We start from the raw sequence: 27,787 nt of genomic DNA, 5'->3' as shown, positions 1-27,787 counted from the left end.
TGAGCCTCAGGAAGCAGTTTGTCCTGGGCTGGAGAGGGCAAAAATCAAGTTCAGGTACAGTGATCAAAGATTGAGCTGCAGTGAGACTATTCACAACAGTCCAGCACCAGGTGGCAGTAAGTCAGACACATTATAGTCAGTCAGTGTTTGTGGAGTGAAGGAATGAATGAGTTATCTGTAGACTCTGAAGGTTATTTCAAAGGAGAAAGTCTCATACTGTCTTGTGCAAGGGGATCATCATTTGAGCAACTTGCAACCTTTGAAGTGGTCTATTTTGGAAAGCACTCCCCTGAATATATATGTTGTGGTTGCAGTATGTGTTTTAAAAAAAAAAAAAACCCAAACTACTTTTTAATTATACCATGTTTATGTTATAGATTGTTTTATAAAATGTGTAACATAGCTATAGATATGTAGATGTTTGGACACACACACACAGAGAAAGGTTGAAATTAGTGGGTTTTCATGGGTTTTAGTGAATCTTAATTTTACTTCTGTAGACTGTCCTTTTACAGGTTTTTACTTTTTTGTTTTGTTTTGTTTTGTTTTGTTTGAAAAGCAGGGCTCTGGCACTCTAGTTTTGCTGTGTGAGTATAACACTTGGGACAGTCACTTGCTACCAGCCTCCCAGGATGCAGAGGTGTGTGGTGTTGCCATTGTTGGCCACATGTAGTTGCATTTAGTGTGTGTTGTGCCCTTAAAAAGTTCAAATTAGATATTCTACTGAATGTCTTCTTGGCCATCGCTGTAGACAATTTGGCTGATGCTGAAAGTTTGAACACTGCTCAGAAAGAAGAAGCGGAAGAAAAGGAGAGGAAAAAGATTGCCAGGTAGCCCTATTTTCCTCTGAAGTGTTTGTCCAGGGGCTGTGTTGGGAGCCTGCACATTTGCAGCCTGCCAGGCTCACCCCCGCATCACGGCAGCTGCAGCCCCCGGGTTGCTGCTTTGTGGATCATGGTTGACCATGCACTGCAGACCAAAATGGATGGAATCTTGGGCAGAAGCCAGGCTCTTGGCTCTCATCCCTCGGGGCTGAGAGTGGGAGTCACGTGTCCCCATGCTTAAAGAATCACTGCAGTTAATTTTGGCATCATAAAATAAATGATGCATTCAATGCTGATTAGCTCTCAGATGAGAATTTTAATAAGATGATCTGTGTAATGAATCCATCGCACTGAGAGTACCAGGAAGCTCTGAGTTTGGGTTGTGCTAGGCTCTTGTGGTTAGTGTTGTTTCTAATTAAATTCTGTCCTTCATTGGAGCATTGTTGATTCAGAATCCTGATTAGCATTTTTATACAGAGTAACATGGTTATTTGATTTCTTGTGCTCTTTTCTCTTCTCTTTAGAAAAGAGAGCCTAGAAAATAAAAAGAACAACAAACCAGAAGTCAACCAGATAGCCAACAGTGACAACAAGGTATGTGTTCTAAGATACTTCTCCCCTTTTTGTTTCAAAATGATCCTGTTGATCTCCATACATGTACCATTTACACTGTGGAAGTGTCTGTGTATCATTCTTGTAATATTTTGGTGTGAAGAATATGGCACACCATATAGACCCTGGCTTCCCAGGGGGATTCTGGTTGAATTTAGGCAGCTGGCTGTGTTCACTGATATTTCACCAGAAAACCAATATGATAAAGATTTGACTAGTTTGACCACTTATGTTTTCTTTACTGGAATTGGGCAATCAGACCTGACCCGTGGTCAGGATCACATTAGCATCTTCTGAGCGGGTATGAAAATCGGAGATTTTTAATAGATGTCTATTTCCAGAGGTAATCCCAGGATCAGGTGGCCTCAGGGCTACACTGTCAAACTTAATCCTATTTATGACAGCCCTGGTTGTTTTGTTCTTTCTTTGTTCATCGAGTTGATAAATGCTTACCGAGTGGCTATCATGTGTCAGACACTGGGGATTCAGGAATGAAGAAGACAGGTCCCTGCCTTCATGGGGCTCACAGTCTGGCAGGAAGTCAGGAGTATAAGATGCGTTATCACATGGTATGAGTGAATGTGCTGGCACAGGGCAAGGACAGAGCCCTGAATGGTGCTAGCTAACCATGACTGGGTCAGGGCTCAGCCTTCTCCTCACCTGCCGTCAGGCCTTCTGTCTGAAGCAGAATCACTATCTGGGGACATCTGCCTGTCCCTGCACACTCAAATACAGATGCACCTTTGGGGAGGAATCCATGCCCTATGCTGGACTATCAGGGTGACTTTTCCTCTCTGAAGTGCATTTAAGTCAGTCTCCCCTCCTCCCAAGACATCTTTGTCATCCTAGGTTACAATTGATGACTATAGAGAAGAGGATGAAGACAAGGACCCCTACCCGCCTTGCGATGTGCCAGGTATGGTGGCGGAAGCCGAGACGCTGGCTTTGCTGTGTGTCTTTGCTACTGCTCTGTGACCACCTGCCAAGTCTGCGGCCAGCCAGCCCAGCAGCGTGCACATGAGCTGCTGAGGCCACCAAGACCGTGGGACCAGTTAGCTCCCCTTTTTCCCATGGTCACAGCAGCATGTGTCACCCAAATTCCAGGTGATGGGGAGGGAAAGTGCAGGTTGGTCAGGGCTGACATGGGTGGGACTGTGGAGTTGGGAGCCTAGAAGCTGATTGAGACTGAAAGTCCCACACAGTTTCTCAGGCTAGTCTGAGTGAGGAGGTGACGGGGGAAACGGCCAGGTGTTGGGAGGTTGGCAGTGAGAATCTCAGCACTGCCACCTTTCATCTGTGGTCAGATCTTACCCTGGTGGGAATCTCATCATTCCCACAAACTAAACACGCTCACCGGACGGGGACACTTCTCAGCACCCCCCGACACACACTCAGTCCATATTCTGAAGGAGCAGGAGGGTTTTGATTCATGTAAGCAGGTAGATGTTGTTAAAGTTTAAGCCAAATTTGCATGTGAAATTAAGAATAATTCACACCCATATGTAGTCTTTATTTCATGCCTATAAAAAAAGTATTTCATTTAAAGTAGGGGAAGAGGAAGAGGAAGAGGAGGAGGATGAACCTGAGGTTCCTGCCGGACCCCGTCCTCGAAGGATCTCGGAGTTGAACATGAAGGAAAAAATTGCCCCCATCCCTGAAGGGAGCGCTTTCTTCATTCTTAGCAAGACCAACCCGTAAATACTCCCCTTCTAGTCTCTCACGGCTGCCTCTTGCCAGTGACCGTACAGGTTGCTTGAGAGTGGCTCGGGTGGGGGTGAGGGGAAGTGGTTCACAGCCCTTTCTGAACCTGAGTGTCCCTGGCGCCCTCACCCAAGTCCCCTCCAACCCCTCTCTCCTCCACTGTTGCTCTTGCCCTCAGCTCATCTCTTCCTAGCTGCCTCCTTCCCACAGGGGTGTGGCCAGGTCCTGGGAGGAGCTCCATTCTAGATTCTCCTCCCTGCCTTCACCCCTGCATGGGGACAGCAATGGGGAAAGCCTTGTCCACCCCAGCATATTCCAGTTGGAGCCCACTGTTCTGGTGTTCCATGCTTTGGCCAGCCATGGAAATTTTTCCTAATGAGTGGATCTTCTGTTAGGATGCCTTGTGGGATGAGAATTTTTGTGACCAAGGTCTGCATAGCATCCTCATCCTCATAGATCCCCCACTTCATTGATCAGTTTTCCCAATTGAGTTTTATCTTCATGAAGTCATATTGCACAGTGATATTTTATAGGTTGTAAGTATTCAGTTCAGCTCTATGATAGTCTACTTAAAATAGCATTTCTCATGTTAAAATGATAAGGTGCTGACAAGGAACAGGGTAATGACTCACAAGTACTATAAGAGGAAGACGTTTATTTACTAGCTAGTTTCTAGGTTTTAAATCATCTGGGACTGAGTGGAATGCCAGGGAAAATAAATGGCTCCTGGAAAGGTTTCTAGAACTGCAGAAGTAGTTCTTGGCTGTCAGAGAACAACTGTATAATTCATTGGCCCTAGGGAGACACAGGTGGGAAGCAAGGCCTGCTGGCATCCTCAGAGATATGAAGATGTGATGGTAGCTTTTACAGTTCACCATTGTTTGGGTGTCCTTTAAAAAAAAAAGGTTATTAAACTGATACTGCTGACACCTACAGCCCCTTGTGTGTGTGTGTGTGTGTGTGTGTGTGTATACATATATATATATGTTGAGGGAATGGATTTATTTTCACCCAAAGCTGCAAAGCACTCCTGCCCTCACAGTTGAGCTCTTCCCCAGACTCAACTGCTAACCACCTTCAGGTCCTCTGGGGGGTACGCCCAGCATTAAATAGGCCCAAAAGGGAGGACTTGAAGTGAGGGGTTGCCTTACATAAGGTTGACTCCAGTTTGAAAGTGGAAAAAATCTTTTCCAAGGAAAACCTATCTATCTATAATCCTCTTATAGAATACAGGAATACAGATAGGTATATATACATATACACATGTATATACTTTAGAATTTAAACATATACATACATATTTTATATATACATATATACACACATACTTTACAATTTGAGCATATACATGTTTTATGTATACACATATATGTGTATACATATATGTACATGTACATACATAAATACATACATGTGTATATGTATATTTTAAAATTCTAAAGTCAAACGTTGAGGGTATGGATAACCAGTTGCTAACAGGCGCAGGGCACATTGAGGACAGCAGTGAGGTTCTGATGGCCCAGAGAGCCATCGTTTGAGCCCAGGTGTCAGGCGTGAGCCGCCCTCCTTTGCTTCACGAGACCACAGGACTTGGTGAGAACTCTTATGCTGGGCCATGAGATCCTTGCATGTTAGCAAATGATGCTGCAACCTTCACTTCCTGAGGACTGCTTGTGGGCCAACTCCAAAATTAAAAATAATAATAATAACATCTATTACAAAATCTGCAGACAGCCAGAGATGTCCTGAAGCCTCAGTTACTGCAGGCCACTATAAATAGTATGACCTTGCACCTGCAGGACAAGCCCGGGATTCATCTCATTCTGTGTGAACTGTTGAGGGCAGGCCTGGCCTCAGTTTCCTCTCTCAGTCAGGGAAGATAAACAGATGAGCTTCTTGTCATAGTGGAAAAACTTCAGTGATGTAGACCTGGATCGATTCTGCCCCTGTCCTTACTAGTGTCACTTTAGAATTCTCTTATTAAGCCTCAGTTTCCCCATCTTGAGGAGGACAACAAGCCCCACTTCCAAGGGCTTGGCAGAGTGGTCTGTGTGGCGCCCCCAGCACAGAGTTGACACACCACACACGGTCCACAGGTTGCTTTTGGTGGGCTACGTGAGGCTGACAGACAGGTTGCTCAGGTGTGCCGGGCAGGGTGCGTGGGTGGCACAGCAGACAGCTGCCCTCTGCCTGGCCTCTTGCTGCAGTGGCCCCACGCTCTTAAGGACCCAGTGTGTTCCACCCTATCTGGGACTGTTTCCAAGCAGTGGCTTTTCCCTGCAGGATCCGCGTAGGCTGCCACAAGCTCATCAACCACCACATCTTCACCAACCTCATCCTCGTCTTCATCATGCTGAGCAGCGCTGCCCTGGCCGCAGAGGACCCCATCCGCAGCCACTCCTTCCGGAACACGGTGAGTCCCCAGGGTGGGGCTCGCTCTGGGATAGCCCTGGCCTCTCTCAGGCAGAGGCCACTGTGGAGATGGGAGCTGTGGAGGCCCTCAAGGTGACAGCTAGAGTAGGTCTTTCCTTCAGCTGGGGATGTTGTCTGTTTCCGGTTTGTAAGTGCCAGGAGCTTGTGTTTTAGCTGGGTAAATCTGAATGGAATCATTAATTTAGAACTTCATCTTAAATACTCTGCAGGAACGGTCAGTGAATTCAGGGAGCCTGCTTCTCCTCCTCTTTGCTGCCTGCTGCCGATATTTAGGTCCTCCTTTCCGTCCCTGCTCGGGTTTACATTCACCCCTGTTTTGAGATTCATGCCTTGTGGAAGCACACGGCAGGGAGGAAGCAGAATTCAAACCAGGCACACCACATGCCCAGGCTCTCTCGTTCAGGGTTGGAGGCAAGATTCCCACGTCGTGTAGACTTAAATACACCAAGCTGCTAGGCTCCACAACTCGGGAGAAATACAAGTTAGGGAGATGATAGGATGTCTAGTTGAGGTGTTCAGTGGAGAAGAACATTAGGCCAGGTGCACTGGCTCACACCTGTCATTCCAGTGCTTTGGGAGATACAGGGCGAGGATCACTGAAGGACAGGAGTTCAAGACTAGCCTGGGCAACGTAGTGAGACCTAATCTGTACAAAAAATAAAAAAAATTGGCTGAGTGTGGTGTCACACACCTGCAGTCCCAGCTACTCAGGAGGCTGAGGGAGGAGGATCGCTTGGGCCCAGGAGGTCGAAGCTGCAGCAAGCCATGTTTGCACCACTGCTCTCCAGCCTCAGTGATACAGTGAGACCTTGTCTCAAAGAAAAAAAAAAAAGAATATATAATGAATGTTAAAAAGTTTCTTCTCTGGGAAGATTTATTATAAAATATGTGACTATGTTATATATTTCACAAGTGTCTCCAAAGAAAGTGCTGACCTTGGCCCCAGAGAGCCAATATTAAGTTTGAGTAACTTTATGAAGCAGAGTGCACCAGGCAGAGCCACTTGGACCTTTAAGCATGTTAACTTGGCTGTTTACAATATTACTTTCCATTGGTAGAATTAGGAATATACAAAGAGTTATTAATTGGCTGGGCATGGTGGCTTATACCTATAATCCCAGCATTTTGGGAGGCCAAGACAGTAGAATCGCTTGAGCCCAGGAGTTCAAGACTAGTCTAGGCAACATAGTGAGACCCCATCTATATAAAAATTTAAAAATTAGCCACACGTAGTGGCACATGCCTGTCCCAGCTACTTGGGAGGCTGAGGTGGGAGGATTGCCTGAGCACAGGAGGCTGAGCCTGGAGTCAGCTGTGTTCACACCACTGTATTCCAGCCTGGGTGACAGAGCAAGACCCTGTCTCTAAAAACAAACAAACAAAAAGAACTCTAGATTTTGGTGTGGCAGAGGTGGCTATCCAGTTAGCCCTCTGTATCCATGGGTTTGGCATCCATGTATTCAACCAACCACAGATAGAAAATGTTGGGGGGGCCGGGCGTGGTGGCTCACCTGTAATCCCAGCACTTTGGGAGGCCGAAGTGGGTGGATCGCTTGAGGTCAGGAGTTTGAGACCAGCCTGGCCAACATGGTGGAACCCCATCTCTACTAAAAATACCAAAAATTAGCCAGGTGTGGTGGTGCACGCCTGTAGTCCCAACTACTAGGGAGGCTGAGGTATGAGCAGTGAGCTGAGATCGCACCACTGCACTCCAGCCTGGGCAACAGAGTAAGTGAGACTCTGTCTCAAAAAGAAAAAAAAAAATATTTTGGGGAAAAACATGTACTGAATTTGTGCAGATTTTTTTCTTGTCATTTCCTAAACAATTTACGTGGTATTTACATGACCTTGGATATCTTGGGAACTCTAGAGATGATCTAAAGTCTACAGGAGGATGTGCATAGATTATATGCAAACACTACACCATTTTATATCAGAGACTTGAGATTTTGGGGTCTGAGTCCTGGAACCAATCCCTTGTGGATACTGACTGTACTAAGAAAACAAGTCAAGGGACCGGAAGCAGTGGCTGACGCCTGTAATCCCAGTACTTTGGGAGGCCAAGACAGGCAGATCACTTGAGGTCAGGAGTTCAAGACCCACCTGGCCAACATGGCAAAACCCCATCTCTACTAAAAATACAAAAATTAGCTGGGTGTGGTGGTGTGCACCTGTAATCCCAGCTATGCAGGAGGCTGAGGCAGGAGAATCGCTTGAACCCAGGAGGTGGAGGTTGCAGTGAGCTGAGATCATGCCATTGCATTCCAGCCTCTGCGACAAGAGCAAAAGTCTGTCTCAAAAAAACATACAAACAAAAATGCCAGCAAGTTGAGGGTTTTCTGTTAGTTAGTTTTGCAACTTAGAGATGGTGCCCGCCGACTGTGTCTATGTTGTAAGGAAACTTGCACCTAAATTGGCTCTTGCCTCAGCAGCCCTAACTTAGCTGTGCAGCTTACTCAGCGCTGAGGACCATTCAAAGTCAAGACAGCTAGAAGCAGCAGCCTGTTGACTCTCAGGCCTAGGTATTACCGTGCAGTTTCAGGTTATTACCAAGAAACCCGACCAGCAGAGGGAGGCTGGCGAGTGTGCAAGCATCAGGTGTCCCTGGCTTGCTGGTGGACACCTTTTTCTGAGCACCAGATTGTTAGAGATTTTAGGGTTAAGACACACCTGCAGATCTGTGCCTCCAGGACTCTGTTGGGACAACCAAGCCTCATGCTGTTGCTTCCCATTTCTGGAGGCTGGCAAGCCCTACCTATCAGATTTATGAAACACGCACTCCAATGTGAAAAGAAAAAGTGCTTTCCCCATGGTGCGTGTTAGTGTCAACATAAAGAGGAAGGCACTGGGCCTGTCTTGATTTGTCCTCACAGATTAGGGTTTTTGTTAGGGTTTAGTTGCTCTAGATGCCCCAATAGAAGAAAGACCTCTGTGTCATTTCATTCCATCATAAAAAAATGACACAAGGGCAGTGTTTGGAAAAAAACAGCATTAGGTGACAAACTAGGCCAGGAGCTAGTCTAGGATACGCATTGACAGGGGATTAATTTACATAGGGGTTTCATGTCTTATTTTTAATTATACTTGCTTCTCCATAAGTTTATTTCCCTGCTGCCTTACCCAAAAATGTTACCGCTCTGCTTAAATAGATGTACATATGTGTATGAGTATTGCTTTTTAGATTCTGCAGTGTTTTGTGTGTTTTTTAACCTTAGCCGAATTCTTAGTTTAAAAAAGAGAGCAAGAGAATGCAAGCAGAGTGAGGGGAAAAAAACAGCTTAAATCTCAACTTCAGCCCTGGCGCCAGGTTGCCTTGTAGACTTGTAGGCTGCAGTGTCTTTCTGGGCTACTAGATGCTTTCCATGTTAATATTCCCACTGTGACCTAGGAAGGAGTAAGGAAAAGGTGGCTGAGGCCTGGCAGTGCATGGGAAGATACCTTCCATAGCCTGGCCAAGAAACTCCGTTACACAGGAGTGGTCCCACAGAATTCATAAGTCTAAAACCACAAACAGTTTGGAAAATGAATACCCTCTGAAGAGAGAGACTGGGCTTGAAACAGAGGTCCTCGCGTTATTGTGACACAGTCCCCAGGTGACTCCTCTACCTTCAACAGCTTACCCCTGTGACTCTCCACTGGCATACGCCAGGCCTACTCCTTGCTCTGCCGTGCCTGTGACTGGCTGCATGGCCTATGCTCATGTCCACTCCCTGCTCCCAGCAGCCACATCTGTTAAAGGATTAGGCCTGGGTGGTCTCCACAGTCCCTTCTAGCTCTGCTCTCTTCAGTTCTTTCAAAACCACAGATCATAGTTGTCATGAAGATCAGTGGCCAAGACCAACTCGCCTTTGCAGATAAGGGTGCTATGGTCAGAAGCTCCCTGTGAGCAGCTTTCTTGGTGGTCAGACCTCTTGCTGCTGGCCCACTTGCCTCCACGGCTCCGAGGAGAAGCAGGGACCCCAGAAAGGGCTAGCAGGACTCTGTCGATGGGATAATAGATGGTATTGTCACCAGTGAGGATAGAGTTGCCTGGACTGAAAATTCAAAGACCAAGTCAGTCTGTTATTTGAGTGGGCTCAGCAGGGTTTAAAAAAAAAACCTGAGTTTAGAGAGAGCAGTGTTAGATGCAGAACAATGGGCAGGAGGAAGGCAGTCTTGTAAAACCATCCCTTGCAGACTTAGCCAGCCCAGCACATGAGCAGGGAAGGGTGCTGACACCCTGATTACACAGGCTGGAATGCGAGGGGGCATGTGGAAGCTACTGGCTCCAACGGATGCCACTGCCATCTTCATTTATGCTTCTCCACCAATCTGATGCTCAGACGGAAGGCAACATGCTTCATTCAGCCAGAAACGCGGTTAAAATTCCAAAATATGTATAAGCCTCTAATTTATCTGGTGCCACAAGTCATTTGTAGATGTAGTGCTCTCTGATGAGAAAAGCTTCTTAACAAAGCACTCTTAGAAATGAGCCTCTCTGCCTGTCCAAGACACAAGACTGGGGAGCAAGTCAGGGTGAGTGGTTAAAGGAGGTCAGGATTCTCAAATGCTCTTTGGGAATGATGTAATTGACCAAAGCGGGCATTCACCCGTGGCTCTGCACTTACCTTCAGAATGGCAGGGTTTTCCTGGGACGATGGGTCTCTGACTGGTTGGGGGGTTTCTGCCTGTAAGCATGCAGATGTCACAGTTGGTCTGAATGCCTTTTCTCATTCCCACATGTTGTGCCTTGCAGATACTGGGTTACTTTGACTATGCCTTCACAGCCATCTTTACTGTTGAGATCCTGTTGAAGGTAATGGATTTTCCTTGATCTTCACATACTCCACAGCAGCTGGAGCAATAATAGTTGCACTTCTTTGTTTGCCTTCCAGATGCTAGGTTACGCAGACTATGTCTTCACTGGTACTTTTGCATTTGAGATCATTTTAAAGGTAACAGGTTACCCGGCAGTGTGTTTAAGGGCTGCTCCTGCGTGTGACACACAGGAAAGAAGCGTGGAGTGCTTTTGATTTTTTATGGGTTTTTTTTTTTTTTTTTTTTGGTTGAGCTAAGTTTTTTTTTGTTTGTTTTTTAAACCGAAGATTTTTTTTTTTCCTGTGACCATTCCAACTTGTCGTTGCTCTTTCTTTTTAACCTTTGAATGCATGTAGGAGCCACTCTGGCTTCATGATAGTGGTTGAGAGTTATATTTTGCTCATTTAAAAAAATACCCTCTGGAATTTGTCAACTGATAACACATATATCACTATGTGTGAACTTTTTTCCACCCTTTCTGGCATCAAAGTCAGAGGAAAAGCATTTATCCTACGAAGAGGACGTCTCTCTTTTTGTTTCTCTGACTGCATTGTGCTTTTGGGGACCTAAAATAGTAACACACTATTTTCTTGCAATAGGATTTGCAAGATGACTTGGGTCTATTTGTGTTAAGGTATTTTCTGTCTGTTTTAATGGATGGGCTTACATTTACACAAAAGGAGCGCCCTTTGGCCGGGGTTACCTAAATGTACTGCCCATGCATGAGCTAATAGCTGCCATTGCTGCATGTGGTTTGTGTACTGACTGTGAAGTCTGCCCCATGGGGAGCCCATTCTTTATGTGCTTAGAGTGCTGGAGACCACAGCAGAGTTCCAAGAACCTATCCAAAACTGGCCAAGAACCACAGGGCGTGGGTCATTGTGGTTCTGGGAGAACGTGGCCCATCAGAACTGTCAGGGCAACCATCTCCTAGTAGGGAGACAAGCTGGGAAATGCAGACTTTTAACCATGGTTTTCTTTAAGCCATTGGGGAATTTGTGTGTGTGCAACTCAGGCAAAATGTATTTTGCATCGGACTATTGTGGAACTTGGGCTCTTTACAAAATCTTATATAAAATGAAACCTCAATTAATGTGGTCAGGGAATGAGGTGGTTAGTTTTTTGAGGTTGGTTTTTTTATTTTTTTATTTTTTGCTTCCTGAAACAGCATAAAGCCAACCAACAACTGTTTACACGTTTCTTAAAAATCTAAAAATTTGAGTTCATTTTCCTGCCTTTAAGCCGATGAATTTGGTTGACAGTTCTCCTAAGTCAGAGGTGTGCAGTGGGACAGTGACCAGCTCTTGTTGATGAGGCCTCTGTGGGAGGGCCTGTGGATGCAGAATGCACAGTGGTGGGGGTCGGAGGGTACCACCAGAACACTCACTGGCTTTGCTTCTGCCTCAGCTTCTTGGTTTTAGAATTTGACTTCTTTTCAAAGTGAATGGGAAGCTGTTCTACTTAGTCTGTTAGCCTGGTTAATTGAGGTTTTATTTTACTCTCCACATTTTTAAGTTGTTAAATGAATATAGTTACCCTTGGGCTTTGGGGAAAATTAGACACAGGATTATTTAAAAGGAAAAAAGTGATTGTTACTTTTTAATTTCTGTAGAATTGCTTCACTGACTTAAATCTTCTGAGTCGTTCTTCATTTTGAAGGTATTTTAGAGAATGGAAAATAAGCTAAAACAAGAAGGATTCAGAAAATGGAGACTCACCAAGAAGTGTCTAATATCTGAGACGATGGTGTCTAATATCTGAGACGATGGTTCCTGGTGGCCTTGGGGAGATTTGGAAGGCTGTTTGGTTATTTGCTTAAGCCCTATGAAATTGCCATTTTTGTAGGTCAAAAAGGGTTGAACACTGGCGATTTCATAAGGTTCAATGTAATATTTCCCACCTCTACCTCTCTTATACTGTACTTATCTGAGCCTTCTCCAACCTTTTTGTTTTAAAATAAATATCTGTATATATTTTGCTATTTTTACTTTGGGGAACTAAACTCTTTTTCCATCACCAATAGAAATCTCACTGAAGCACCCATAATAGCTGCTCCAGGTACATGTGGCAGGTGAGCACAGATCCGTTGAGACTGGCTCAGGTGAGACGCCACCTGGCTTCCTAGCCATGCCTGGCACGTGTCATTAGACTTGGAGGAATTGCTTAGGATGGATGCATCATTAAAGACCATTAGGAACAATAAGGGGCCTATGTGGAAAAGGGATGTAGGTCCATAGAGCCTGGGAGCCCTGAATTCAAGCCCCCACTGGGAAGGCTTAATTGAAACAAGGTAGGCTCTACCATGGCCTCAGATGGGCCAGAACCAGCGCTTTGTGGGGAAGTGGGCTCTCTGGACAGCACTTACCTTTTGACGAATGTGGTCATGTGGAGCCTCTCTTAGACAGGCTCTTTGGACATGCCAACGGTGTATTCATACTTGAAACCTGTGATCACTGTAATAAAGCCTAAATTGGTTTCTTCTTTTAAAATGTATCCAAAATAAGCTGCCTCTTTTTGATTTTTGTTTGAACAAATTATCCTGTGGCTCAACCCCATTGGTTTACATTTCTGACTTCTTAATGCACACTTCTTAATGAAGTTATACTTTCCTCAAGATTTTGCGAAGAGCCCAGGTTTCTTTTCCTCTGGAGACAAAAACCGGTAAATCATCCATGATTCTTCTTCTAGATGACAACTTTTGGAGCTTTCCTCCACAAAGGGGCCTTCTGCAGGAACTACTTCAACTTGCTGGATATGCTGGTGGTTGGGGTGTCTCTGGTGTCATTTGGGATTCAGTAAGTATTCTGGGGTGTGTGCCCAGAACTGCTGGCCTGAATGGTTTATGTAAGGGATTTTAACATAATTGATAAAGGCTGGGCATCATTTTCATGATTATATTTAGTTATATAGGTTTATTTAATTTGCTCCCATTCCAGAAAGCATTGAGACAATTCATGTTTTCTTGTGTTTTTTTTTTTTCTTTTTGTGCCTGCTGCTAAGTTGAGCTTATTACTATCTGTGAAATTTGCTTTCAACTGAGGTGAAAGTTTTTCCAGCTTAGATATGGAGAACTTCCTTTGATTTTCAGGAGATAGAACCTGCTAGGACTTTTTCTTTGGCCTGTAAAATGTTTCAGCTAGGAGGGAGCCAAGGCTGAAAGTCAGGGCCCCAGGTCTTTTCCATGGCATTTAGCGATTTCTGGTGGGAACAGCCATTGCTGAGTACTGCCTACCATCCCCAGGGGTGTGGGGCAGAGGCTCCAGTAAAGCATCAGGTGTGGCCTTGCTTTCTTGCTGACCTGTGAGCACTTCTGTTCAGGTGCTGAGCATAGAATCTCCCCCGTATGAGCACACATGCACACACATGCCCTCTAAGCTAAAGAGAAGTGGAAAGGACCTACCCTCCTAGGAAGACCAAAGACCTCTGCTTGGAACAGCCCTTTGTATTATCCTCCTCGCCTCCCACTGAGGGAACCCTGTGATCATAGCTTGGAAGGCTATTTGCATTAACATCTTTGCAGCTCCTATTAACTCCCAGGCTGTTCATGTCCTCTCCAGCTGCAGCCTTGCCCACTTCCTCCTGAGCATGTGTTCTGGCCACACTCAGCCATCTGGGGTGCAGCAGAAAGCTGCATTCTCTTGTGTCGCATCCTTGTACATGCTGCTCCCTCACACTGGAGCCCCCCTCCCTATTGTCCTCGCTAACCCCCACTCCTTCTTTGGGACTCACCTGGCTATCACCACCCCCACCCCAGAGTCCTTCCCAGGCTCCCCCTGCCCCACCCCCACAGGTTGTACTCCCCTGGCTGAGCACACCGCATTTACCCCCGTCATGTGCCACACTAGGTTGGGATTGCCCATCTCTCCACCAGACTCTGAGCTCCTTGAAGGCCAGAGAAGCCCTGGTGCCAAAGTGCTACAGCAGACCTCCAACCTTAAACAAAAACAAACGATATATGAAGCCTAAAAGCCAGCTACTACCTAGCGTTTACAGTGAGTGGAAAGAACAAAGAGAGTTCGTGAGTTGTGTCTCTGCCAAGGTTAGCTGTGCACCTGTCAGCCTCTGTGAGTGCCACGGGCTGGGCTTGGGAGGCGCTGCCTAGTGTGGGCGGGGAGGAGAAGTTGCCTCTGAGTCATGAAGAGAGATCAGCTCAGCACCACATGGATCCCACCCTAACTGTGCAGGGATACTAAAGTGAAGATCCAGTGAAAGGGTGAATCTCAAAGCATCCTGTCCATTTATAACATGCTCTGCCTGCCGTCTTCCGCTCCTTCCCTAGATCCAGTGCCATCTCCGTTGTGAAGATTCTGAGGGTCTTAAGGGTCCTGCGGCCCCTCAGGGCCATCAACAGAGCAAAAGGACTTAAGGTTTTGATTCCTCTCCTCCCAGCTGGGCTGGCTTGGGTTGGGGTTGGCTGTAATTATTGGCTCTTCTGGGCAGAGCTGAGCTGAGGCCTGATGGATTTTTAAAGTGGGTTATAAGGACCTTTCTAACCAATTCAGCCACCTGTGCCAAGTGCTAATGGCATTTTAAAAATTATGATTTATTGTCTTTATTTTTGGTAATTGAAGATATTTTTCTTTATAATTATTGTTCATTTATTACCTTTTAGTAGTTCTTTGTGTTTATTTTAGTCTTTTAGTTTTCATGTAGACTGTGTAAAAGGCTACTGGGTTTCTATTTTCCTGAGTCATTTATGGGGTGGGGACCCTTTGGGCCCATGTGCCAGGCAGCACTGCACCTGTAGCATTTCTTCTTTTTTTTTTTTTTCTTTGAAACAGAGTCTTGCTTTGTCGCCCAGGCTAGAGTGCAGTGGTGTCATCTCGACTCACTGCAACCTCTGCCTCCCGGGTTCAAGTGATTCCCCTGCCTCAGCCTCCTGAGTAGCTAGGATTACAGGTGCATGCCACCACACCCAGCTAATTTTTCTATTTTTAGTAGAGATGGGGTTTCACCATGTTGGCCAGGCTGATCTCAAACTCCTGACCTCAAGTGATCTGCCCACTTCTGCCTCCCAAAGTGCTGGGATTACAGGCGTGAGCCACTGCGCCCGGCCAACACAGAAACTCTTGGCTGATGTTAGCTTACCTCAAGGCCAAAATCACAAAGGAGAGTCACGCCCCTCTGCCCTCTCCGCAGCACGTGGTCCAGTGCGTCTTCGTGGCCATCCGGACCATCGGCAACATCATGATCGTCACCACCCTCCTCCAGTTCATGTTTGCCTGTATCGGGGTCCAGTTGTTCAAGGTAGAGGGACTGCCTCCAAGCATAAAACTCAGGTGGATTTCTTTAAGGAGAAGCCTGCATTTGCTTGACTGCCTGTCTGTTTTGTACCCAGGGGAAGTTCTATCGCTGTACGGATGAAGCCAAAAGTAACCCTGAAGAATGCAGGTGAGCGTCCTGAGAGTGGAGTAGGGAACTTAGAAGAGCAAATAGCAGACTTCAAGGATTCACACATGTTGGCACGTCAGAAGTTTTGGTCATGAAATAAAACAGGCCTGTGTGCTCAGCTTGTGGGTGGATAGATGGTGTTTGTTTTTCGTTGAGGTGAAATTCACGTAACATCAACCGTTTTCAGTATACAGTTCCTTAGCATATAGTATCCGTGGCATTGTTGTGCAACCAACACCTCTCTCTAGTTCCAAACTTTTTGTCATCCCAAAAGAATGGATAAATGGCTTTTGTGGTGGAGAATCTATAAATGGTGGGAGTTGGGGGAACCCTGAAATAACAATGATGAAATGCCGCAAATAGCTTCCATGACAGCCATGTGGATGATTTCCCCAAATCAGAACTTGAAACTCAACTCCCTGGTATTTGGGAACTGGCCCCTTCTCCTGATAGACTTTTTAGACTTCCTCTCTCCTGGCTCCTGTTGCCTACATCTTGGCCATATTTCCATAGACAAGAACTGGCAGAGGAGAGACAAGGTGGGAGATATTCATGCCTCCCATTCCAGGATGTCCAGTTACCACAAAGGCAGTCATGGAAGCCATTGCCTAAAGTTTGAGACTGTGCAGAGGCCTGTGTCTCCCCACCCTTGAGAGACGTAACTGACTGGGCTCTGGCTGACTGTGTGTGCACATTGGTTTGGGGTTTATTTTAAGCAGAAGGTGCAGTCAGAGAGCACCAGTTACAATTTGGCTGTGTCTCTGTACCTCCAGAGGCACCGTTCACACACCCTTCATGGCGTCCCTGGAGGTGAGCAGCCTGGCATTGGCGTGAGGACACTGTTTCTTCCCTCTTGAAGCCTCTGTGTCTTCATTTGTAAAATAAAGATACTGGGCTTTATCTCTTGGGTTCCTCCCAGAAATGAAGTTCTGGGAGAAATAATTTGCCAGAAATAATGGAATTCTTTTGGAAAGAAAATTGGGAATGTCATTAGTAAGAAGAGAAAGGGACTTGATAAAAACTAAAATGCAGGAAGAGTATACGTGGGTTTGTTTCCTAGAGCTTACAGAGTTCTCTGTGGCCGAGCTTTGATCCTTCAGAGTGCTCCTCAAGCCCATTGTGTATGAGATACACTCACCGTGCTGTGGTTTTTATCGGCCAACGACGTATGTCCGGTGCCTGGCTGCTCTGGAGAATACACGTTGCACTGGTAGTTATTCAATGGTTATTTGAGCCGTGAAGTAGATTAAATGGAGGGCGAGGAGAGGAGAAACGGTGCCGGTGTTATGCTCAGCTGTGTGGCGGGCGGACTGAGTGTGACCTGCCTGGAGGTGGGATCGGGGCAGTGTGTCCAACTTTATGCTGCTTCCACCTGTCATGTGTGAAGCCAGACGACCCATACCTGTTCTCCTCTCCAGGGGACTTTTCATCCTCTACAAGGATGGGGATGTTGACAGTCCTGTGGTCCGTGAGCGGATCTGGCAAAACAGTGATTTCAACTTCGACAATGTCCTCTCTGCTATGATGGCACTCTTCACGGTCTCCACGTTTGAGGGCTGGCCTGCGTAAGTACAGGGAGCACACAGTCTTCTGGAGAGGCACCTGTGTGCCCAGGGCTGAGCCCTCCCTCCTGGAGTCAGTCCCATTTCTGTTCTCCAGTGTCGCAGGCTTGCCCTGTGGCTTTTTAACCTTGGGCCACTTCTCAGTCACTTCTTGACCCACAGGGCCTCTTTCTATGTAGGTGGATGATTTGTGAAGCAGGGTTGGTAGAGGTGCCTGGCAGCATCTCTGGGTGGGAGCAGGGAGGCCTGAGATGCCTCAGTCCTGTGAACGCCCATTGGATGTCAGGAAGGCTGCCATCCGCTGCTCCCAAAGAGGGTCTGAATGGTATCCCAAACCATTCATTCATTCATTCATTCATTCATTCATTCATTCATTCATTCATTCCTTGTACTTCGTACTAATGTATTCCTGGTTGCGGACAGTTGCTGTTGTGCCATCTCTTTTACTGAGCACCCGCTCACTCATTTACAGACCATGCTGTGCAGAGGCTTGTGTCTCCCCACCTGTTAGAGATGTCTAACTGGGCTCTGGCTGACTGCGTGCTTAGATACCAGCTCCGTGCAACATGGCGTGTTAGGCACTGTGGAGGAAACAGTGTCTAAACGTGCTTCCTCACCTCAAGCCCAAATCAAATCAGTGTCAAGTGGTCAAACCAGGCAGGTGGTCTGGTGTGTCCTAGATGTGCAGAACAGGGTCCTGAAGAATGGCTAAGATGTTGATGGGTAAAGTAAGAAAAGCAGGTAAGGAGAAGTTAGAATTTGAAAAGGAGAATCCTCTGTGCTTTCGTGTTGCTCTTTGCTTCTGGAGCTCCCACCCCCAGCTCCTGCCATCAGTGTGCAAACACACCTGGAGTCCTGGATACCCGGTCCCCATGCATAGATGAGCTGCAGGAGGTGGGCAGCCTGGGCCTCGCAGGCCAGCAGAGTTCTTGGGGTGTGTGTAGGAGTCAGATATTTTCAGGAGCTCCTGTGGGATAAAGAGACAGTCAGGTGGGGCTTGTTCATTAGGGATTTAATCCCGGGAGAACAGAGGCATGGCGTAAGGCCCTTCACTGTGTGCGGGCACTGGCTATAGTGTCAGGCTTTGAACACTGTACTTGAGCAAATCATGGTGGCAGCTGAGGAGAAAGGAGCAAACTGGGGACTCAGGGCTTGGAGGAACCGGCTCAACTCCTGGCTCTGCCCTCAAGGAGTGTGACTGTGGCACTTTGATACCTCCCTGAATATTCCTATGATGGGGATGATAGTAATGTCTGCCTTCCCAGATGGATGCGAGGATTAAGGGAGAGGCTGTGAAAGTGTCTCGCGCAGCCTACGCATGGGCTGGGTGCCCCAGAAGTGTTGAATCTGCATCAGAATGGGGATCAATGGACCTCGAGGGTGTTACAGTAATCCCCCTCTTCCTGTTAAAAGTTCCGCTAGGCATAGCTTTAATTTTAGTGCATATCTCTGTTTGGGGAAGCACCCTTAGTTCTTTGGAACTACTCTGGTTGGTCACTTATTGTCTTGCCAGTGTGTATAGTTTTCACTTCCTCCAGTGTCTTACACGTGATATTCTTCCTCTCTGAATATAAAGGAGTGTTTTAGGATATTTGTGAAATCTTTTGATTTTCAGGTCCTCAGAACAGTCCCTCAATGATGATATCCTAGGTGCCCCCTCCTCTTAGTGTTGGCCGTTTGGGCCTGAGGCTGATGGGAAAGACCTGGTTGTGTCTAGCGGCCTTGGGGTGGGTTCCCAGCGAGTGCTCATGAGAGGAGTTCTGGAGAGGGAGGACCTGGGAAGGCAGCGGGCTGGGCCGTGTGGGCTGGGGGGCTTGGCAGGTCCTCACTTGGTTTTTCTCTCTCTAGGTTGCTGTATAAAGCCATCGACTCGAATGGAGAGAACATCGGCCCAATCTACAACCACCGCGTGGAGATCTCCATCTTCTTCATCATCTACATCATCATTGTAGCTTTCTTCATGATGAACATCTTTGTGGGCTTTGTCATCGTTACATTTCAGGAGCAAGGAGAAAAAGAGTATAAGAACTGTGAGCTGGACAAAAATCAGGTTAAAGTCACACACTGTTTGGGCTTCTGTCCCTTGATCAGGAGCGGAGTGCCTTCTTTTTTGACTGATTTTCCCCATACCCAGAGAAGGGTGCCCACATACTGTCTGTCCCTGGGGCTAGTGCCCTGTTCTAAGCACACCCTCAGCCCATTTGAGTCATCACTGCTGAGCGTTAGGTTTCCAGATACATATGAGACTTTATAATTATGAAATCCATCCCCAGACCTGGTGGTATGAAATCAGAGAGTGCTTACGCCACCTGCCATGGTCATGACCCACTAGTGATGGCTCAGAATCTTAGTTGGGATGCTGTGGCCACTCACGCAGACATTCACAGTCCCTACTGGGAGATGGTCTTTAAAGCTGCTTAGGGCAGAGTTTCTTACCCTTGGTGCTATTAGCATTTCAGGCTGGATGATTCTTGGTTGTGTTTCCTGGGCCTTTTAGGCTGTTTAGCAGCATCCCTGGCTTCTAGCTGTTAGATGCCAGTGGTTCCTCTTCCCCTGGTAGCAGTAACCAAAATGTCTCCAGACATTGCCAAATGTCCTTTGGGGGACAAAGCTGCCCTTGTTGAGAACTGCTGACCTAGGGGGTAATACCCTACACCACCCCAGGGAAGTTAGCAACTTTGAATTTGGGACTAAGATTCTACTGGCATCATTCTTGATCTGGCACTGTGTTTTAGCCAATCTGGTAGAAGTAGGAGCCTTTTGCTCAGGTGACGTGGTGAGGAGAGGGAGCCCTGTGCTCTGGGCTGTCTTCCTGCACCTGCACTGTGACCCTAGGTGCCCTCTGATCCCTGCTGGGGCTTGATCCCTCATCTCTAAATCGAGGGCATTAAGGAGCTGCTCTTTAGAGATTCCTTGCAGCCCTGAAAGAGTCTACAAGATTGATATTCTGTTCTGGGAGTTTCCCTGGGTCCTCTAGCAGTAGCGTCTCTGTTTTGATGATGACATCGCAAGCAAGAATGATCTGGTAGCCTAGGCTTCCTCAGGGGAAGTGGCCCTGGCACGGCAAGCCAGCCATAGCTGGCTGTACCCACTGGGAAATGCGAGGACATGCCGGTTTGCTTCGCAGGAAGATTTTCCTTTGAGTTGTCAGGGTGTCCCTGTAGACTCCACCAGTGATTGTCAGGGAGAGGTCTGGCCCAGCAATTTGCTCACCCAAGGAAGAGGAGTGTCAGAGCAAGGCCAGGCCAGCCAGGCAGAGCCAGCGCTGAAAGTGTGTCAGCCTCTGAGGTCCAGCACAGGCTCGAATTGGGGGTCCCTGGAGTCAGCATGTGAGGTCAGAGCAGCGCCGGGTCCCAGACACTGGGAGCCTGTCCGAAGCCTGCATGCAGAGTCAAAGTAGGAGAGTGGGGGTAGGTCTAGGGTCTCAATGCTGAGCAGACGGCTCTCGGGGCTAGAGGTTCCCTCTGGGCCTGCTGCAGAGGGTGGACCAGCCCCACTGCCCAGAGTAAGTGAGAAAGTGCTCCAGCTGAGTCCCAACCTGTGTTCAATCCAATTGTCACTACAGTGCTCCAGCTGGGTCCTAACCTGCATCCAATCAATCCAGCTGTCACTACAGTGCTCCAGCTGGGCCCCAACCTGCGTTCAATCCAGCTGTCACTACTAACCACATCCTAGGGATTCTGAAATGAACACGACAAGCTCCCCAGCCCAGAGGCTCCCCGATGGACATGTAGATAGCTCCTCATAAGATGTTTATTGTTAACACACTCTGGCTCCTGAAGGGTATCTCATGTAGGTCCATCTGGGAGCAGCCAGGAGGCTACTAGTCTCAGGGAATGAGCCAGCCCCTCTATTTCTTGTGAGATTCTGTGGTTACTTGGCCTCCTTTCCTGGAGGACAGCACAGGCAGGGGAACTATAGGTGTGATCCACCTATAGATCCCCTGTATGTGTGATAAAGAGGAAAGGCAGTGATAAGGCCTGGACCCAGTCCTCACTGCTGCTTGTGTATACACTGCAGGGCCTCAGGAAAGACAGCTAAAAGCTCTGAGCCTCAGTTTTTAGTAAGCACAATGGAAGCCACATGGGTAGGTACCCAGCTTACCCGGAGCTTGCTGGGAGGGTCAGCGAAGGTAATGGAGGCAGGGCCCTCGGTGACTCAAGAGTGGCGCCAGCGGCAGGAAGGGGGGTCACTCGTAATCATTTTCACTGTCGTCCATGGCCCCTTCCTGGGAGCTGTAGGGTGAGCTCTTTCAGAGCAGATGACCACAGGGTCCTCCTTCCCTGCAAGTGCTCAGAACTCCGTTTCTGCCCTTTTCTGCTGTTGCAGCGTCAGTGTGTTGAATACGCCTTGAAAGCACGTCCCTTGCGGAGATACATCCCCAAAAACCCCTACCAGTACAAGTTCTGGTACGTGGTGAACTCTTCGCCTTTCGAATACATGATGTTTGTCCTCATCATGCTCAACACACTCTGCTTGGCCATGCAGGTAAAAATGGAGACAGCCGTGGGGATCAGGTCCGGGCATTCCGCACAGCCCCGTACCCCAAATGCTGAGGGTGGAATGCTGCCCCTCACAGGAGGGGTTTTTCTGATGAGTCTGGGCTATAGGTTGGCCAGAGTTCCGTTCTGGCTGACAGTTGTCACGGTAGGAGTTTAAGATAGTTCTTTTGTTGAAGAAATTATCCGTACAGCGTGATGGCAGGTAACATTTCTGTGGAGCCTGGCATTGGTGCTCAATTCTGTAAACATTTACCACGGGCCTCCTGTGGCCAGCTAGTGGTTGAGAACTACAGCTCTGGAGATACACAGCTATTTCAATCCTGATTTTATTCTGAATTTTCTGTGACTTGGGGAAAGTTGTTTAAATTCCCCGAGGCTTGATTTCTTTATCAGTAAAATGGGGAAATCTGTCGCACCTGCCTTAGAGATAAGGTTTATGCTATAGATAATTCCCCTCAGACACTTTGTTTTTTATTTTTTGCCTTTTGTTTTTGAGGCAGTCTCACTCTGTAGCCCAGGCTAGAGTGCAGTAACGCTATCTCGGCTCACTGCAACCTCCGTCTCCTGAGTTCAAGTGATTCTCATGCCTCAGCATTCTGAGTAGCTGCGATTACAGGCATATGCCACCATGCCCAGCTATTTTGTATTTTTAGTAGAGACAGGGTTTCACCATGTTGGCCAGGCTGGTCCCGAACTCGTGACCTCAGGCGATCCATCGCCTCAGCCTCCCAAAGTGCTGGTATTACGGGCGTGAGCCACCGCGCCCGGCCCCTTCGGACACTTTGATCTGGGCCTGTCACAGAGTAACACCCAATGTTGGAAAACAAAACATAAGTCACACTCCTGTCCTCAGGTGGCTCTCAGCATGGCAGTAGGGAATTTTCCAGTTGATGAAGTGTTGAGTTTGACCTGAGTTACAGCTACTTCTTATTCCAATGGGGGCAAGAAATGCAATTCAGTTTAATTGGCCAAGTCAGATTATAGTGTGGTATTAACAGTGAATGTTTTCAAAAGTTACATTGCCTAGTAGATACTCCATGAGGACAGGAAGCAAAGACCAAGGTCTAGAGCCAGCTTTTGCCCTGACTTTAAGAACTCCAGCACATCAAACCAGCTCTCAGTGCTGTCTGGACAGTAGGTCTCAAGATAGGGATAAATTTTCTGGCATTTTTCTTAACCTAAGAGTTCTTTTTGAATGAAAAGGACTGTGTGCTGACGTAGGAAAAAGTGTAAAATCAAGAAAACACTGCCTTTTATTCAACATAAACTTACATGGCATAAAATTTATCCCTAACCAAATTCTACCTTTATTCATAGACATTTTGGTGGTATCTGCATTGTGCTCTGGTCAAGGCCCTCAACATAAAGCCCTGCCAGAAGAAAGGGTGAATTCCCTTTATCCTGGGCAGAGGAAATGGATATGTTGTCCCCCTTCATCAATCATCCTCATCTTGTCACAGACCCCCCTACACTTTGTGGGAGTTCACCACGTGACCTTGCAATGCCGGTGGAATTGCTGAGCGAGGGTGCTGGGCTATGGAGGATGCCTGCAGGGGCACAGAGGGCTGGGAGCCTCCATGTGCAAGCATGTGAGATTGTGGCCGAGGCTCTGAGAACGGTCCCTCTGTCTTCATCCATAGCACTACGAGCAGTCCAAGATGTTCAATGATGCCATGGACATTCTGAACATGGTCTTCACTGGGGTGTTCACCGTCGAGATGGTTTTGAAGGTCATCGCATTTAAGCCTAAGGTGAGTTGCAGAACCCACTTTTCAAAGGTTGTTGCTGAGTCACCCTAGAAAAGTACCGGCTTCCTGTTAGTCTTTTGTTACTGAATTATGCTAAATTGTTCTGGCCGCTAACTGGGTTACCACCTGAGAACATTAAAATCTGATTAGAGCATGTGTGTACATATGGGAAAATGAATCTGCAAGAACAAAACCTCATGAAAACAATTCTGAGAAACAGAAGAAGGGAGATTAGAATTGGGAATTTGTAAACTGGATATTATTTTGAAAGCCAGTTTTCTGTTTCTAGAATAGTACGTATCATGCTGTGTCAGGGAAACCTGCCTCATTACTTGAGCACTAGAGAAAATATTTGAACATACCCCATCAGAAAGAATTTGACCCTGATTATACTTTCAGATATCTAGTCTAAAGACTTTGTTTTGTTTGTTCTTGGTCTGCAGCAGCATCCTTTTTACCCTTTAAGGGAAGTGCTGATACCAGCTGCAGACCTCTCACAGCCATACCATCTTTTGTTTGCTTAATTTAGAAAAATTTCACTTGACTTTAACACAAAATGAGACATGAAATGTGTTCAACTGTGCTCGACGACTCAGCGTATTGTACCCCTTTGGAAGGGAGTGAATTTAGTTTCCCACTTGTCAGTGGCTGCCAGATAAGGGGCAGTGTAGTTCAGTGTCAAATTGCATAGTTGGGGAACTGGACTGGATTCAAATCTCTACTCTGGCACTTACAGCTGAAACAAGTTCCTTACTTCTCTGTGCCTCGACTTCCTCACCCATAAAATGAGGATGCTAATAGTGCTGTTTCATGGGGTTGTCATGAGGAGTCAAGAGTTCCCATATACGCACTGCTTAACAGAGTGCCTGGCGTGTAGCGCCACGCTGCAGACTGTCGGCCACTGCTGCTCCTACCCGCACCACCACCCTCATCATCATCAAGCAAGGATGTTCCCTCATTCTAAAAGCCTAGACAGAGGAGCCACACCAAGCTGAAATGTGGGATATTTGGCCCTCAGTTTCTTTCCCAGTACAGCCAAAAACTCTGAGAGTTAGAGATGACAGAGTTCAGTGACCCTGTTAGTTATCTCTGTGTAAGGTATCTGACGACACTGATTTAATTAAGTTAGACATGGATTATGAAATGGATGGTTTCACATACTCCATAGTTCCTTGAAATTCTAATTCCAAACTGTTCCTTTCTTTAATTTGAATTAATCTCTATGCAATCTTTATCAGATCTTTGTGGACCAAAAAGAAAGGACATTTGTAAGTGATTAATTGGGGTGATTGCAGTGGGGTCAAATTTGGCACCTAATGCATGGCCAGATGTTATCATCTACTGTGACTTGTCCATATCTACATACATAAACATTTCCTCCTTTTCCAAATTCATCTTAATTTCCTTTGAGATTTTGGTTTGCTTCCCTCTCACCTTTACTTCTTTGAACAATATTTGTCTGGACTGATGGAAAAGGTTGCAAAGTAAGAACATCGAAGGTACTTGAGAAATGCAACATGGAACCTCTCTGTGGAACATTTCCCAGATACCTGGGCCATGTCTTCCCTTGCCAGGTGATTAAGTTCTGAAGTTTTTGAAAGCTTGCTCCAGGCTGAAGAGAAAGCACACTCACCCATGGTGTGTGTGTGTGTGTGTGTGTCAGTCAGTGTGTGTGTGCACACGTGCATGTGTGTTCATGTGTGTGCTTGCTCCCTTCAGCAGGCCAGTGCATTGACAGCCCAGTAGTGCACTGCCCAGTAGGCTGACAGTTGCCCAGATCTCCAAACCTGGGAGGAGAGTTCAGTGGCGTGTGAACAGCTAGGCGATATCAAAGGGAAGTGAGTAGCTAAGCTATAATCAGTACTGACAGATCAGAGTTTTTAAATGGTTGATTTCTGCTGGAAATTGTACTGCTTGTAGTTTCACTCAGCAAGATGTCTTCATAGCATTAGACAACCTCACATTACAATTGGGAGAACTTTTAAGACAGCAGCAGCGCATCTCCACACTTGAAGAGCGCTGTCGCCGTGTTCCCCCCGGCCAGGGGAGGTTGAGTTTATATCGTGTGCCTGGATGAGTGGGGGAGTATTGGTTCACCAAGAAGCAATGCCCTCCTTAAAATTTTTCCTGTCCTTTTTTTCTTGCTCTTCTCTTTGGTGTTCACAAGCCCAGCCCAGGCAAGTGGTCTTTCACAAAGAAGCCAGGGAGGCGTCGTCCCTCCTGGTCGGTGGGGTAGTCGGGCTGAAGAACAAGGTTGTCAAGGCTGCAGAAGGAGGCATATTCTGAGGAGATGACCACATGGGACCTCAGCCTCATCTCAGGAGAGCCTTTGTCTCATGGGAGGAGCTTTGTAACAGGGCCCCTCATGGCACGGTTCTCCACTGAGTGAGGTACACCTTCTAGGAGGACTCATTAGTATCTCTGTTAGGGGACACAGGGTGGCAGGGTTTCAGTTGCTTCATAAAATAAGTAAAGAAAGTGAGGTAAGACAAAGACAAAATTCTTACTGGTAGGCGAGAAGGCATTTCGAGAAGGAAGGGTTAAAGAAAGTTGAGAAATCTGACCTTAAGGACTTATTTTATATAAGGGAGCTTGATGGAGAAACTGGGCTTCCTGAGAGAGCATATTTAGAGGGAAATGGCCCAAGGTCATGGGAGATGAGATAACCCAGCCTCTGCTAGCCCAGAGGGAGGTGGGAGGTGGACAGAGGGAGGAAACCCGAGCTGGGAGCCTCCATGGTGGAAGAGGCCATCTCACCGCAGAGGAAGAGGCATTTTGGAGCACTGGTCAGGCAAGAGTGGAAGGTGGCTAGGAGCCGAGGCGCAAAAACGTCCGGGAAAAGCAAGCAGGTGATTTAGCCGATTGTGGGTTCCCAAAGGGAAAGTCCGGTAGCTGGGCATTGACCTGGTGCAGCCTAGGTCCTGCTTTCAACTTGGAGTCAACTAGGCGTCTGTAGGGTTTTCAAAAGCAGGCCCTAGTTTAGGTGAGACACAAGCCCCATTCTCCAAGCCTTTCCCTCCAGCTGCTAGAATTCCCCAACAAGTTCTCTTGCTCCAAGGAGGAAGATTGACTAAGAAGGGCCTTTCTCAAAGTGCTGGCCGCAGTAAGTATGAGAGCACTTCCGTGGAGTAAGAAGAGCCTGGTCTGTCTGGCATTCCCTCTTTGTGGGATGTTACCCATCTGGCGTTTCGTCCAGGCTGCATTCTAGGCCATGTTGTTTGCTGCGGTTACTGGCCTTCTCCAGTGAGCCATACTTTGTTCCCATCTTAGTCCTTTAAGTGTTTTGATCTTGATTCTACCCTGAAAATATACTAATTTATACGCCTAGCTACTTGGGCTGGAAAAAGTAAGGAGAAATTAGGTTTGGGGAAAGAAGAAAGTGTTTTGGTGCTGTCCTCATGCTGCTGTGCAGAGCTGATGCAGAATGGGCACTGAGTCCTCATCTGCCTTCGAGGGCTCTGTTTGCTGCTCCAGAGTCCCTTGCAAGAGTAGAGCTTCTTCGTGATCTTCCTAGAGTACCTTTTCCACCTGCCGGAGAGAAAATTTGACACTGTTTTTTTCAGTTCTTCACGACCCCATCTATTCTAGGAGATTTACTTTTAATGGCAAATAATACTTGAAACCAAATATTACTGTCCTTAGAACTTTACATTGGGCTTCTTGTTGGGCTCCATCCTGTCCTTTTGACATTGAAGTTTCCCAGAGCCCTCTCCTGGTCCCCTTCTTGCCTGGTAAGATGCATACATGCCAGAGCGTCAGTGGCCACCTCTGTGGCATGCAGACCTGCATTGCCCTTCTCTCTCCTGAGCTACTATGCCTCCCTGCCTTCAAAATGATCTCCCTGCCTCTGGCCTCAGCCCTTCTGCGTACTCCCTTTGTAAGCCCAAAGCTGACCAGACCACTCTTGCAGTGATATTTTGGCCCTGGCCACCTATTGCTTGGGAAAGCATATACAATTTTCTTAGTCGGATATTCAAAGTCCTCCATGAAGCACTGGCCCCTGTATATTTCTCCCTCATTTCCTGCCATTCCCTCCCTGCTATTTCTTCGTCCCCACCCCATCCCCGAGTGTTGGCATGCTAGACCTTTCCCTGCCCATGCGCCTCTGTCTAGATGCCCTGCTTCCTCTTCGTTATCCTTGAAGGCCTGTGGGAAATGTTATCTTCTCTGAGACAGCATCCTCACCCCAGCCAGAGCCAGCCCTCTCCTCCGCTCGT

The 27,787-nt window shown here is 47.1% G+C and overlaps 1 protein-coding gene across 10 annotated transcripts in view; it reads left to right on the top strand.

The window, feature by feature from the left end:
• Positions 1 to 27,787, top strand: part of CACNA1D (calcium voltage-gated channel subunit alpha1 D) — a 320,672-nt gene that overhangs the window by 238,320 nt on the left and 54,565 nt on the right. For all 10 annotated transcript variants that reach the window (XM_032161274.2, XM_032161273.2, XM_032161268.2 and 7 more), the window contains 14 exons: positions 716 to 830; positions 1,349 to 1,418; positions 2,286 to 2,352; positions 2,983 to 3,130; positions 5,421 to 5,550; positions 10,306 to 10,365; positions 13,056 to 13,162; positions 14,647 to 14,734; positions 15,507 to 15,614; positions 15,706 to 15,758; positions 17,177 to 17,323; positions 19,169 to 19,370; positions 21,650 to 21,808; positions 23,463 to 23,573. In XM_032161274.2, the coding sequence (XP_032017165.1) occupies positions 716 to 830; positions 1,349 to 1,418; positions 2,286 to 2,352; positions 2,983 to 3,130; positions 5,421 to 5,550; positions 10,306 to 10,365; positions 13,056 to 13,162; positions 14,647 to 14,734; positions 15,507 to 15,614; positions 15,706 to 15,758; positions 17,177 to 17,323; positions 19,169 to 19,370; positions 21,650 to 21,808; positions 23,463 to 23,573 (1,565 nt within the window). The remainder of the gene's footprint in view (positions 1 to 715; positions 831 to 1,348; positions 1,419 to 2,285; positions 2,353 to 2,982; positions 3,131 to 5,420; positions 5,551 to 10,305; positions 10,366 to 13,055; positions 13,163 to 14,646; positions 14,735 to 15,506; positions 15,615 to 15,705; positions 15,759 to 17,176; positions 17,324 to 19,168; positions 19,371 to 21,649; positions 21,809 to 23,462; positions 23,574 to 27,787) is intronic.

The sequence above is a fragment of the Hylobates moloch genome, unplaced genomic scaffold (genome assembly GCF_009828535.3).
Source record: "Hylobates moloch isolate HMO894 unplaced genomic scaffold, HMol_V3 SCAFFOLD_8, whole genome shotgun sequence".
NCBI lineage: Eukaryota > Metazoa > Chordata > Mammalia > Primates > Hylobatidae > Hylobates > Hylobates moloch.
Note: the sequence above shows the minus strand (reverse complement) of the source record. Positions and strands in the feature narration are given on the sequence as shown.